We start from the raw sequence: 15,038 nt of genomic DNA on the forward strand, positions 1-15,038 counted from the left end.
CAATAAACAACGTCTAATACCAGAGAAGTTGGAGCCTATTTCCCAAAGAAATCTTATCAGCACATATCAAGATTGTTATAACCTGTAACAAAAGCCTGGTTAAGTTCTCTGTGGTCTGTTTTATAAAGAAAAAAATATACTGAAGGAACAACTAAAACAAATAAATATTTTATGGAGAAGGTCTATATCCATAATCTTAAGTATATTCTTAAATATTTAAAGTTATAGAATAAAATTAAAAAGTAAGACATACACATAACAGTAAATTTTATTCAGCTTGCTTTAAGCTATACTTAGAAACTGTACATTATCATGCAAAGTTACATTTTTTCTGCTACAAACTTCTTTGAAAATTCTAAGCCCACATTATACACACACACACACACACACATACACATTCTTTTTTGATCTAGCTTCCTTCTTTCTGGATCTACTTTCTCTTTATCTCCCTTCAAAAATCATACAAATTTACTCACCTGGAGATAATGTACCTTTTTAAAAACTGTACCAAAATTTTATTTAATTTGCCTTTTTCTCAGGCATGAGATTCAGCAAGTCATTCTTCATTAGATCAAATTCCCTTTCTTAGAATATCACAAGATAGGATTAAACTATTTTTAAGATGCAGTACTAGCTTTAAAATTTTGAACAGTTTAAGTTCTGATTTTTACCTGGTTGTGATGCTTTGGTGATGGGGAAAGGCTTTTGAGTTTGGGCATCAGGCTGAGACTCTGCTCCACTTTCAACAAAAGATAGATGGCTAACATCACTCAGCAACTCAGGCTCACTAGCCCAGTCCGACTGACTTAGGTCATCTTCCAAAACCTGTTCACAAAATAATTTAAATAAAAATATTGCACAGGAGTTTAAAACAGCTAATTTCTGTGAACTTCTTTACCATCATAAATACCATAAGAGAAATATTACAGAGAGCTGCCAAGTCCCTAACTCTGAAAAGTATTTACTTCTGAAACACAATCCCGGATAGCCCCTAGCAATGCTTCTTAAAGAAGGGCTACAGGGGCTGGAGTTGTAGCTCAGTGGTAAAGTGCTTGCCTCGCACACATGAGGTCCTGGGTTCGATCCCCGGCACTACATAAAAATGAACAAATAAAAATAAAGATTTAAAAAAAAAGAAGAAGAAGAAGAAGGGCTACAGACAAGGATGAGTGAAGAAATGCGGCCAGCAGAGCAGAAGGGTCTCCTCCTCCCCCCACCCCCACACTTCTATTATAGCATTAATATCCTCATAATGAAAACATCAGACAAATAATGGCTTCATGCACACTGTCTGGCTTCCTTCTACAAAACCTACCTGGGGAATTTTTGCTTTCTAATCTTGTTCATTCTGTTTCTCCTGCTTGAACTGTCTTTCTTTTCTTCTCCCTCTCTCCAATCATTACTTCGTCTAGTATGCTCTTTCCAACCCACTCTTTCTCATTTCTTTGAATTCCTATAGCACTTACTGTTTATAACGTATAATTGACAAGGATGTACCATCTCATCCCATTGGTTGATAGGTCACACACGCAGTGTGAATGAAGTGATCAGTGTCACTAAGAAGGTCAGCTGGCTGGCTAACAACCTCATTAGCTGACCTTACCTTGAGGAACTGGTTGCAAGCAAAAAGCATCAATATTAGCCCTTCAGGTCAAGAAACTTGATCCTATTACAGGTTGATAAGACATATTTAAGAAGCTCACTAGAGGGGCTGGGGATGTGGCTCAAGTGGTAGCGCGCTCGCCTGGCGTGCGAGCGGCCCGGGTTCGATCCTCAGCACCACGTACAAACAAAGATGTTGTGTCCGCCTAAAACTAAAATAAATAAATAAGTAAATATTTAAAAAAAAAAAAAAAAAAAAAAAAAAAAAANCTGCAAGTTCAAAGCCAGGCCCAGCAACTTAGTGAGGCCATAAGCAACTTAGCAAGACCCTATCTCAAAAATAAAAATAAAAAAAAAAAAGAAGCTCACTAGAGAATGAAACTTAAAAAAAAAAAACAAGGAATGGGATAAAATGCTGGCATTTTCTGTCAAGCATAACTCCTCCCTCCCTGTGGGAAAGCCACAAAAGGTAAGGCATGGACTCTAAGAAAACTGAAGCAATCAGAAGAAAACTTCTGGGAATGGGCTGGTGGCTCAGCGGTAGAGCACTCACCTAGCACCTGCAAGGCACTGGGTTCAATCCTCAGCACCACAATAAAACAAGTAAATAAAAGTATTGTGTCAACTACAAATAAGAAAGAAAAAAACCCCAAACTTCCACAGGCTCCTGCAGCAAGCGCCTATGAGCAGCTCACATTATCCTTTGCCCTCTTCCCAATTCTTCTGGATCATCCAAATTCCCACCTATAGTCAATTTCTCCATTTGTGCAATCGATTCTACTTCTCTTACCTATTTAAAGATAACACTTCCATTTTTTTCTCTCCATTGTGAATATTTCTTCTCTCCTGTATCATTCCATCAGTACACAAATATGCCCTCATTTATACTACTCTTTTAAAAACTTCCTCTTGACCTCAGCTCCCACACAATTTCTCTGTACTTCTTTGCAGCAAAATTCTTCAATAAAGTTCTGAAGTGCTATCTCGAATTTCTCTTCTCTCAATCTATCTATGCCCCAACTGCAATCAATTAACTCCCTGGTGACGTCCACCAGCCTTATGGTTTTAAATATTAGCTACTATACTTTAATTATGAAATATACTTTATCCCCATATTTTAACATCCTTGAAATCACAATGTAGATTATAATTGGTGGCACATCATGATTTAATCTGCAGCATTTTTTTTCTGAGTACTTCCAATAATGGTGTATCTTATAAACAATAGCATTCTAGATTTAATGATGGTAATGCAAACTGACAGCTTTCAAATTTCTATCTCTAGCCTAGACTTTTCTCCTGAACTACAGACTTAAATGTCTAACTGCACTTGACATTTCCTCTTGGATGTCTCACACCTGTCTCAAACTTTTAACATGCCCCAAACTGAATTCCTGATGTTCTTGTTCCACCTGCCATTTCAGTTGATGGTAACTCCTTGCTTCAGCTGCTCAGGCCAAAAACTTTATAGTCACCCTTTTCTCTCCCACACCCCACATCCAGTCCATCAGGAAATCCTGTTGGCTCTATCTTCAAAGTTTATCTAGGATTCAACCTCTTATCTCCAAGGATACCATTTGTTCCCAGCCCCCACCAGGGCTTACCTAGGGCAGTGCTTCTCAAACTTTAGTAGATAAAGAAAGCATCTAGGAGTCTGTTAAAATTCAGATTTAGGTTTGGTCTGGGTGAGGCCTGAAATTCTGCATTTCTTATCCATATCCCTGTATCTTCTCTCTCACTTCCTTAAGCTCCATCCTCAGGAAGGCCTTCCTGACCACCTGATAACACAGCATCCTTCCCTGCAGTCCCACTCTTATTCCCCTTACCCTGATTTATATATTTGCTTGTTTATTGGTTTTCTTTTGCAAGTTTCCAGTAGATTCCACCCTAGATTCCACAGCTCAAGGTAGTAGGACCAGGATTCAAATACAGGCCTCCTACTGCTTCTGAAATAGTCACACCCAAAGCACTACAAAAAAATATTTATTGGGTGTTTGAGAAGGTTAAGCTTCTAAGTCCTTTCTTTCTTTTGCAATGCTAGGGATAGAATCCAGAGCCCTGAACATGCTATGTAAGAGGTCTACCACGGAGTCACAGACCAGCCTCCAAGCTTCTAATTCAAAAGTCAGGGTTCCCCGTCCTTTCAAAAGACAGTATAGGAGCGGGGGATATAGCTCAGCCATAAAGTACTTGCCTAGCATGTATGAGGCCTTGAGTTCAATCCTCAACACCTACTCCCAAACACACACATACAAGCACACACGTAAACACACAACAGTATAGCTGTACTTTAGCAACTGAAATTATACTACCAATTTATATATTAGCTTAAAATTTTTCTTTGTGCTTATTTATTTACCAAGATTTGAGTGTGACACTAATACTGCTTTATCCAGATGTTTACTCAAACCAACAAAACTTTTTGGTTTTAAATCTTACGCTAACTTGAAAATATTTAAATGCCACAGAGAACCCTAGGTTTCTATTTTATATTTTCTATGTGTTAGACAAGTCCCAAATACAATCAACGAATACCTCAGCTAAGCTCAGGAGGCTGAGCTGGAGTATCTCAAGATGGGAGGCCAGCCTCAGCAACTTAGGACCTATACAACTTAGTGAAACCCTGTCTCAAAATAAAAATTTTAAAAAGTGGGGTGGGTTGGTGATGTAGCACAGTGGTCAAAAGCCCCTGTTCAATCCCCAGTATCAAAACAAAACAAAACAAAAAACAACATAATATAAAAAATCTCAGCTATGAAATCTTAAGATCAAGTTGTTACTAGTTTGGTTGCTATTTTCTCTTCTAAATTGTCATCTTAGAACCATACAGTATCTTTTGCTTTTCTTGAGAAGTACCTGTCTTCTATATCAAGATAGGATAATGTGTCATAACTCTGACCATAAAATGTTATTTTCCTGGTACATTCAAGTTATTTTTCTTGAGTTTAAATTCATAGTGTCACATTTTTAAGAAGTTTCTCAAACTAATTCCTTAATTTTTCTTTCCCCTGTAATCGTCTCCTGCATGACTTGCTTACTCTAAACTTCTCACTCTTTAAGACCAGCAGCACTGCAGATACTAACAGCTCAGAGATGCCTCCTCGTCTCACCTCTGTAACCTCTTCCTTTCACACAGACCTGGGCTTCTCGGTGCCAGGTCACTGAACTCTGCATGTTGAGCCTGAGGACCAGAACAAACAAGGAAACACAGGAACAAATTCCCAAGCTCTTAGCAAATGGGAATCAAACAGATTAAGAATCTCTTCTTCTCAGTCCTGGAGGGCAAGTACTGCATATCAAACACAGCAAACTGGCCTTTCTTAGCAGTGGAACTGTCTTTAAACCAAACAAATGTTTCATGACACATCGGCAAAGCAGTCAAAAACAAGCTGCCAAAAATACAGCTGCTCCAGTAGATGTAGGGAACGGGGTACATGGGCTTATTTTTCCCTCACATCAAGGCTTCTGAGGGCTGGGGTTATGGCTCAGCGGGAGCACTCACGTAGCACACGTGAGGACCTGGGTTCGATCCTCATCACCACATAAAAATAAAATAAAGAAAGGTACTGTGTCCAACTACAACTAAAATAAATATTAAAAAAAAAAAGGCTTCTGAGAAGAGATAACTGAGCTGAATCTTGAAATGCCAGGTAAAGTAAATAAGTACTCCAAGCAAAAAGAGTAACATACAAAAAAGAAAACAAACAAACTTTTAATAATAGCACATTTAGAAATTCCTTAAAATTTCTACCTAGGGCTGGGGTTGCAGTTCAGTGGTAGAGTGCCTGCCTGCCTGGCACTTGTGAAGCACTGGGTTCGATCCTCAGCCCCACATTAAATAAATAAATAGTTATTATGTCCATCTACAACAAAAATATTTTTTAAAAAGCTTCTATCTAAAAAATTAATTAGTCTAATAAGAAGTCAAAATTCATTTTGATGTCTAAATCAGAGACCCTGTCCTGGACTAAACTGAAAGCTTCTTCACCAAAATCCTCTTAAAACATCACAATCCCATACTCAAACTACTCACAAACCCCATATTTCCAGCTCTGTCTCACAACACATCTTTTAGTCCCACTTCTCAGACTTGTGACTTACCTTAGCTTTCCTTCCACTGGTATACATTGGGTTTTTACAATATGCCTGCTTGCTCTTCTGAAGGTAGCGCTTCCAAAAATTATGTAAAACTTCATTCTAAGGTGGAAGGGAAATGAGTGGTGATTCAGGTTATGACAACAAATGTTCAGGTGCATATGTACCACAGAACCTCTTGTACTTTATATACTGCTTTCACCTAAATGCCTGCTTTTCCTCAAGTAGAAAGATAGCATAATAGCAGGTATGTGGGGAAAATGTAATAGCTCTTCTTAATCTTACATTTCAAAGAAGAAAAGGACATTATAGATCACTTAGTTAAACCCTTTCTCTTACATTTTAATTAAGGATCAGAGAAAGAAAACAACTTATACATGACTATGTTTCTAGTCAGGGTCAAAGCCCCTAGCCCCTAGCACTAATAATGATTTCTTCTTAATTCTACTCTGAATCTTACTCTTCCAGCAATGAAATGTAAAGGTAACATCTAGAAGACTTACCTTTAACTGGAAGACTTACCTTTAACTCAGGGCCCACTCCAAGGGCCTTTAGGGCTTCTGCTTGTTGGTAAAGTATGTACTGAAAACCTTCACACACATACCAATCCCAGCCTTTTTCTAAATGACAAATAACCACATGTTAGACTTTGCACTCCTAATTTACTAACTCGATGCTACTACATAATTACAATTTGTGTTCATACACTGTAACTTGAATTTTTCTGTGCTCCTGAATAGTTTCAATTCTTACATTCTCTTGTTTCTAGTCTGGAAAATTTGTACACAAATGCTAAAATTAAGCATTTTATATAATTTCATATTTAAATGTTTTCCATCAACTGTGATTTTTCTGAAATATTAACCTATAAGGGAGAAAAATAAGTAGTTAGCACACTAAAAAAGTGAAAAAAGTTTTTGAAATGATATTTTACCAGACATTGTCAAACAGAATCCTAAATGAAAGCACTCAGTCATTGCTTCCATCACTCACAATAGCCCAGCAAATTACTTGGCAAAAGATGACAAATATCAGGATCTGATAGTCCAAGAGTGTGAAAAAGGCAAAAAGAACATTCAAAGAAAATAAGCTGTTCAATGGCATTCTACTTTTGCAGATATAATTTTACATTATAGGGAGAAACTGAAAGCAAGAAATCTAATACTTCCTGATCTCTGCCTACATACCAAGTGCGTACTAAAGTATTTTAAGTAAATTATTTTCTTGAATCCTCAAAACCATCCTAAGACATTATTAAGAAATATGCCACCACAATAGACGGCAACAGACAGAGCAAATGTTAAATGACTATGGCAACCAGTTAAAGAAAACATTAAAATTGTAACGCCACGATGTGTTTTACTCCTCATTACAGGATAAATATAAGTATGTTATCAATTCTTTAAAAACAGCTTCTGAAGTCTGTTACTGTCTTCCAGAATCCTTCTCCCATACACATGGCAGAGGACTCAACCCGTCTCCCCTACTTGAATGTCTCAGTGTCTCCCAACACCCCCCCCNTATATATATATATATATATATATATATATTTGCACAATATTTTATGTATGTGTTATCTTCACAGCTGCCTCATGTAGAAAAGTCTACTATTATCATTACCCTGGTTTCAAATTTGAGAATCTGGTCCTAGGTCATTAGTCACAAAAATAAAACGCTTCAGTGGACTTTACCTCCAATTCTTCTCAATAATGGTTAATTATATGTACTCATTAGATTAATAAATAGATTATCTTTCCAAGCACACCCATGCTGAGGCTATTTTAAGGGAAAATAATCTTCCTATTTTAAAAGGGTGTGCTCAAAATTCAACATGAGAAATGGGCTTCTGAAAGTTTATTGTGTTTAACTCACCTAACTACAGTTGAATGATTGTGGACAATAAGCATTTTCCTTGAAAAGCGTAGAAAATCATATTTCTAATCAATAATAGACATGCAACAGAAGAATATATGCCAGTAGATAAAAATAAATGTTCCTTTTGCTATTATTATCTTTTGCATAATAGTTGCTCCACTGGAAAAGCAACTCAATGACAGTAATAAGGATTTAATAAAAGGTATGCTTTAATACATCTGCTTCCAATTTTACCATCAATTGTTACCAATTTTAATTCAATTTTGGAATATCTGCTGTAAAGCTAGCATTTTCTCTAGAATCTATTTAAACTTCCATTCCATGCCCCCAAATCATGACAGTGAAAGATGTGAATAAAGAATGTTAAGTGTGAGGCTGGGGCTCAGTGGCAGAGTGCTTGCATGTGTGAGGCACTAGGTTTAATTTTCAGCACCGCATACAAACAATTAATTAATTAATTAAAGGTCCATTAATAACTAAAAAAATTAAAAGGAAAAACAAAAGTTAAGCACATATGAAGAACGAGCTTACCATGCTTTCTTTTTCTTTTAAGCCCCCTGTTGATGGTTTTTATCTTGGCATTAGGAATAGCATCAGTGTTTATGACTTCCTTAGATCTCTATAGGAAACAAACACAGACCTTATGAAGGTTTTACATCTCCCATAGCATCAAGTATGCTCTGAGAAGTATAATAAACCAAATTGCAAATGCCAAGACCAGTTGTGGTCTTGGCAAAATCATATAAGTTGTAATATTCTGGCTAAACTTTATGTTGCTTTTTCATTAACAATTTCTTTCTTTCTTTTTTTTTTTTCCCCCCCAGGGCTAAGGATGGAACTCAGAGGAACTCAGGGCCTTAGGTGTTTACTAGGCAAGCATGCTCTGCCACTGAGCCAAATCCCCAACCCCAACAATTTCTTGATTCTTAAAACAGTGCCTAAACATAGTAACCACGAAGTGTCTGTTAAATGAATAAACTTTATTTTAAATCACTGATTAACTCTATTAAACAAAATCAAAAGTCAAATTTACTTTTTTTCTTTCCTCCACGCAAAACATACTTGGGCATTAAAATAATTTCTGTATTTGCCATACTATTGATGCCTCTTTTTCCATGTGTTTGAATATTACTCTATAACTGCTTTCATGTCTAAAATTATAAAAGTACTATTCTTTGTTTTTAGTGAAACTTACAGAATTTTAGAATGATTAACTGATTAATATAATTCATACCAGTCTTTTTTTAATATTTAGTTTTTATTATAGATGGACACAATATCTTTTTTTTTATATTTGAAAACATGGGAAGTAGTTGTTTATATGGTAGTCCATTTATATCAGTATTACAGAATCACTTCAAATATGAATTTAATCTCCTAAATTATTTCTAACAATTTTTTTCTGCATGAGTTTTTAGTTTGCACATAAACAATGTGTAACATCAATTATGATTTTTTTAATAATTTAGATCAACCTCCTTACCCTACCTTCATAATGTTTCTATATCAGATTCCCTAAATTTGAGCCAATATTTTGTCTAATATAACATTTGAAAAATCAGAGAAATTGGACACAATATCTTTATTTTATTTTTATGTGGTGCTGAAGATCGAATCCAGTACCTCACACATGCTAGGCGAGCAGTCTAGCTCTGAGCTACAACCCTAGCCCCATACCAAAGTCTTTTTCTTCCAAATGCTCTCAAGATCAAGTGTCTAAGATTCTGGCTTTCTCACAACCAAAAATGAATGAAATTTATCTTTAACTCTCATTAGAAATAAAAGATGACAGGATTTTGGGGATGTAGTCTATCTAGTCACAGAAAATATTTTCAAAGCAATTTTAGTGTACTAGGTTGGTCACACTGAGAACATAAGACATGTCAAAGTAAATACAAAAGCAGTTATCTAGCAATAACAAGTAAAACTTATAAAGGATAGTCAGGAAAAAAAAGGTTCAAAATACAGATTATACAAAATGTGAAACAACAAAAAAACTAGAAAAAGCTAAATATCTAAAATTAGAGCTGTAAGTAAATTACTGAATGATTATATTAAGGAATTACTTAGAGTCAGCAAAAATATCTGCAAATGTTTAGAATATCACAAATAAAAAGATCTCAGATCCCCTTACCTCTCTCATACATAGGAAAAAAAGACAAAAAGGAAATTCTTGGGCTGGAGTTGTAGCTCAGTGGTAGAGCACTTGCCTAGCATGTGTGGCACTGGGATTGATTCTCAGCACCACATAATCAAATAAAGGTCGACTGATAACCCCAAAAAAATATGTTTAAAAAAAAAAAAAAGGAAATTTCTGAAATGTGTTGAGATCATTAATTTAAGCTTTCATCTTCACAATTTCAAAATTTCCTACAATAAACATGCATTGCTCTTATAATCTTAAAAACCTATTAAACTTATATAATTCCAGCCTATACACTTTTATTAAATATCCATGAAATATCATAAAAATATCTATTATTTAAGTTGGCCAAATTTAAGACCTTACATTTTTTTTCCTGGATAAAACACATCAATAAGTCTCCTATTCCTTAGCAATTTGGAAATCTTTTTCTCAGACTCCATAGAGTGCCTAGAGCTAGAAGAATCATACACAGAATAAGCTGGAAGACAATGAAAGGGATAGAAAATTGGGTAATTTGTATCATGATTTCCATTTTTCAAAGGTATAACCACTATCTCACTGCTCATTCCCCTCCCACTGGGTTTCAACACCATACTACACAATGCCAGGGAGCACTAACTACATCACATTCTATGTAATGAACACATCTGCACTGCCATAAAGCCAAGAGTAACGACCAAAGCCCTGCAACAGAGTTTTGTCTATTTTATGGAAGGAAGCTCTGAGCTAGGTTCTTGGCCTTTATAAAAAATATGCTGCCCACTTTCAAGAACTCTACATTCTTGACACATTTATTCCATGTGAATTGACAGTCATTTAAATGTGGAGCTATTCAGTGGTATCAGAACTTTTTTTTTTTTTTTTAATATTTATTGTTTAGTTATTGGCAGACACAACATCTTCATTTGTATGTGGTGCTGAGGATCAAACCCGGGCCGCACACATGCCAGTCGAGCGCGCTACCGCTTGAGCCACATCCCCAGCCCGGTATCAGAACTTTTTAAGATAAAAAATAATCACAGTCGGGGCTGGGGATGTGGCTCCCGCGGTGGTGCGCTCGCCTGGCATGCGTGCGGCCCGGGTTCGATCCTCAGCACCACATACAAACAAAGATGTTGTGTCCGACGAAAACAAAAATAAATAAGTAAATATTAAAAAAAAAATAATAATCACAGTGAATTTAATCAGCCAGAACAAATAAAAGGAATTATCAAAGACAGAAATAAAAGAGACAATGAGTTATGGTAGTTAAATTTCTATTAAAAATAGTATGCTGACTTCATCTGCTAATGGCAAGTCTATTAGGCCACAGGCTTCCTTCAGCACATTTACGTTTGCACTGTGGTCTAACAGTGAGTTTAGTGTCACTAAACACTAGTGCCTTAATATGCACCAAAGCAGAGGATCAAACTGCATATATTTCAAGTGAACAATCTGAGGTGCTTGCGTATGTACATATATTTATATATAACTCAAGATACATAGTATCTCCATAAAACCATCACCATAATCAAGATAAATGAACATCTTTTTTACACCAACAATTTCATCAGAGAAAACATCTGGCCTTTGGTTTTTTGGGATTGGCTTATTTCGCTTAGCATGATATTCTCCAACTCCATCCATTTACCTGCAAATGCCATAATTTTATTTTGTCTTAAAGCTGAGTAATAGTTATTATGTATATATACCACAGTTTCTTTATCCATTCAATCCCTTTGAAGGGCATTGAGCGAGGTTGGTTCCATAGTTTAATTATTGTGAATTTTCCATCCAAACATTTAATAAAAGTTAGACATTTCATTTTTAGAATGAGACAAGGTCAAATGCCAGGAGCTGCTCCATTTGATCTTTAGGTTCTTCGAGAAGCTATAGAACTTGTTTTTTTGTTTTGTTTTGTTTTTTAAATGTAATAGTTCCAATCAGTTATGCATGACATAGAAAGTTCTTCGATTCATTGTACACAAATGGAGCAGAATTTTTCACTTCTCTGGTTGTAGGTGAAGTAGAGTCACACATTTGTGTAATCATCATGTACCTAGAGTAATGATATTGGTCTCATTCCATCATCTTTCCTACCCCTTTGCCCCTTCCCTTCCTCCCCTTTGCCCCATCCAAAGTTCCTCCACTTATTCCATGGGCCCCCCCAATATGTATTAGCATCCACTTATCAGAGAAAACATTCAGCACCTGTTTTTTTGAGATTGGCTTATTTCACTTAGTATGATATTCGCAACTCCATCCATTTACCTGCAAATGCCATAATTTTATTCTCTTTTAATGCTGAGTAATAAGTACACTGTGAATATGTACCAGTGTCTTTTTACATTCATCTGTTGAAGGGCACTTAGTTTGCTTTCATAGTTTAGCAATTGTGAATTGTGCTGCTATACACATTGAAGTGGCTATGTTACAGAAGTATGCTATTTTAAGTCTTTAGGGTATAAACCGAAGAGTGGGATAGCTGGGTCAAATGGTGGCTCCATTCCAAGTTCTCTAAGGAATCTCCATATTGCTTTCCATATTGGCTGTACCAATGTGCAGTCCCACCAGCATTGTGTGAGTGTGCCTTTTCCCCCCACATCCTCACTAACACTTATTGTTGCTTGTATTCTTTTTTTTTTTTTTTAAGAGAGAGAGAATTTTTTTTTTTTTTTAAATACTTATTTATTAGTTTTCGGCAGACACAACATCTTTGTTTGTATGTGGTGCTGAGGATCGAACCCGGGCTGCACGCACGCCAGGTGAGCGCGATACGGCTTGAGCCACATCCCAGCCCCTTGAGAGAGAGAATTTTTTAATATTTTATTTTTTAGTTTTCGGCGGACACATCTTTGTTTGTATGTGGTGCTGAGGATCGAACCCAGGCCGCACGCATGCCAGCTGAGCGCACTACCGCTTGAGCCACATCCCCAGCCCCAAATTGTTGCTTGTATTCTTAATGATTGCCATTCTGACTGGAGTGAGTCAGAATGAAATCTTAGAGTACTTTTAATTTACATTTCTCTAATCACTAGAGATGTTGAACATTTTCTCATATATTTGTTGATCTACTGTATATCTTCTTCTGAGAAGTGTCCAGTTCCTTAGTCCATTTATTGACTGGGTTATTTGTTTTTTTGGCTTAAGTTTTTTGAGTTCTTTGTATATCCTGGAGATTAGTGCTCTATCTGATGTGCATATGGTAAAGATTTTCTCCCATTCTGTAGGCTCTTTCTTCACATTATTGATAGTTTCCATTGCTGAGAAGAAGCTTTTTAGTTTGAATCCTTCCCATTTATTGATTCTTGATTTTATTTCTTGTGCTTTAGGAGTCTTGTTAAGGAAGTCAGGTCTTAATCCGAGGTAATGAAGATTTGCTGACCCTGTGTGCTTTGAGCAAATTCCTTTCCACAGAGCAGAGTCCTATTAGCCTATCCAGCAGTAGACTGTCCATACCTTGATTATTTTGGTTATACTGGTCTGAAGATGTGGTCACAGGACCTAGAGCTTCTAGTGTGACATCTCATTTACCAAAGTTACAAAGGACAGTATAACAATTTCTATCTTAAGAAGCAGGTGTGATGCGGTAAAAGGAACCATGGAGTTAGAAGACTCAGGTTCGAGACTTGGCTCAAAACTTGCAAGAATTTGGAAAACTCATTCAATTCTTGAGCCCCACTTGCTCCATCAAAAATAGGCACAACACTATATCTCACAGGTTGTTACGAGAAGGAAATGAGATAATAGATAAGGAAATACTTTGTAATTTGTATGGCACAATAGAAAGATAAAATGAAAATAGCTCAACATAACTTGAAAAGCTCATCCTCAATCTAATTTACAAATTCCTTAATTCAAGAGTGAGAATTTAAAGACTACTTAAATTCTTAGAATTTGGGTACTGTGTGAGTGATAAAGTTCATCAGTTTTTTTGAGAACCACTAGGCTGAAACTGCAATTTTTAAAACTTAAGAAAATTCATAAAAAACATGTTACTTACTTCTGTAACATTGTGACAAGAAGTGCAATAATATTTGCCTTCATCAGTAAGACCCCAAGAGACAGCAGCACATTGAGAACAGCGTTCTTTAAACTCTTCCTATAGAAGAGGGAAAAGGTGTTAATATAAAACCACATTCAGTTTAAACCCTGCAGTTATTAGTTCTACTTGGAGGGTTCCTGTCAATTTTACCCTATAAATTAAAAAAAAAAAAAAATCACAGAAAATATATCAGAGATATCTGTTAAGCAAGGAGAAAAGCTCAATCTCTTAAGCAGTATGAAACTCAATTGCAGACAACGTGCTAAAATATGCAGTCTGTGAGGGGAGAAAAAAAAACATGATAGGAATAAACTGAAATAAAGACAAATAAATAAAACTCCTTGAAAGTGCTAAGAAAAAAATGGTGAAATAAAAATATAAGTAAGACTTTAAAATTACATATACCATTTAGAAATTCCTCTAGGGCATTAAAAACACATACCAAAATGAAACTAGATTCTTGTTGTTTCTAGTTTTGATTTATTCATTCAACAGTATGAAAAGTATCAACTACATGAGAACTGGGCATTTTACTAGGTGCTGGGAGTCAATGGTGAGCAAAAGAGACTTGGAACCTACTGGTAGCAAATATGTATATCTTATGGTGAGTAACGATTAAGTTCATCAATTTAGCATTTAGACCTTAACCATTCAGTCAACATTGATTGAACGGAGTATGGTGGCGCAGGCCGGTAATCCCAGAGACTCAAAAGGAGGATCCCAAGTTTGAGGACTGTCTCAGCAACTTCGTGAGGCCTTAAGCAATTTGGCGAGACCCTGTCTCATATAATAGATACATACATAGGTCTGGAACGTTGTCCTGTGGTACAGCGCCCGGGTTCAATCCCCCATACCCACCCGACCAAATTCCGCGAGCCTGTTCTGGGCGACTTTCTAGCACAGCACTGCCTCTGTACGTCCAGGACCTAACTTTCCGACTCTCAACTCTTCCGTGTTGGACTTATTATCATCATTGATCTAATTACCAAAAACTCATTTAATAACGTCAATGGATACAGCATTTTAGGTAGTATGTAAAAAAATGAATGCCAGATTTATTTTGGCAGCTTGGTAAAGCTGTCAATGACCCCGCACTGACAGGCCTCGAGGATCCTCGGCCGCACCCAGGCCAGCGCCAGGAGGACGCACGGGTGATCCCGGGGAGAGGGCAGCTGGGCAGGTGGCCCGGCAAGCGCGTGGCGGCCTCCTCCCAGACGCGCCCAGCCAACCGCCCTCCACCCCAGCTCTGGCCGCGCCCGGCCTGGAACGCAGCGCACGCGGCCCGCCCTCCCCATC

At 36.8% G+C, this 15,038-nt stretch overlaps 1 protein-coding gene across 2 annotated transcripts in view; it reads right to left on the minus strand.

Moving 5' to 3' along the window:
* The window catches only part of Taf1b (TATA-box binding protein associated factor, RNA polymerase I subunit B), a 75,461-nt gene extending 60,503 nt beyond the window's left edge, over window positions 1-14,958 (minus strand). Inside the window, exons 1-6 of one of the 2 annotated variants that reach the window (XM_048804826.1) lie at window positions 14,601-14,958; window positions 13,701-13,799; window positions 6,220-6,317; window positions 5,704-5,799; window positions 4,713-4,783; window positions 672-825 (exon numbers count right to left, since the gene is read on the minus strand). Coding sequence is in view for 1 of the 2 variants with exons in the window: in XM_048804825.1 (XP_048660782.1) it covers window positions 672-825; window positions 5,704-5,730 (181 nt within the window). In the remaining variant the exon portion in view is untranslated. The remainder of the gene's footprint in view (window positions 1-671; window positions 826-4,712; window positions 4,784-5,703; window positions 5,800-6,219; window positions 6,318-13,700; window positions 13,800-14,600) is intronic. The other variant, XM_048804825.1, reaches the window with a different exon arrangement.
* Between the last annotated feature and the right edge of the window lie 80 nt (window positions 14,959-15,038).

The sequence above is a fragment of the Marmota marmota genome, unplaced genomic scaffold, assembly GCF_001458135.2.
Source record: "Marmota marmota marmota unplaced genomic scaffold, marMar, whole genome shotgun sequence".
NCBI lineage: Eukaryota > Metazoa > Chordata > Mammalia > Rodentia > Sciuridae > Marmota > Marmota marmota.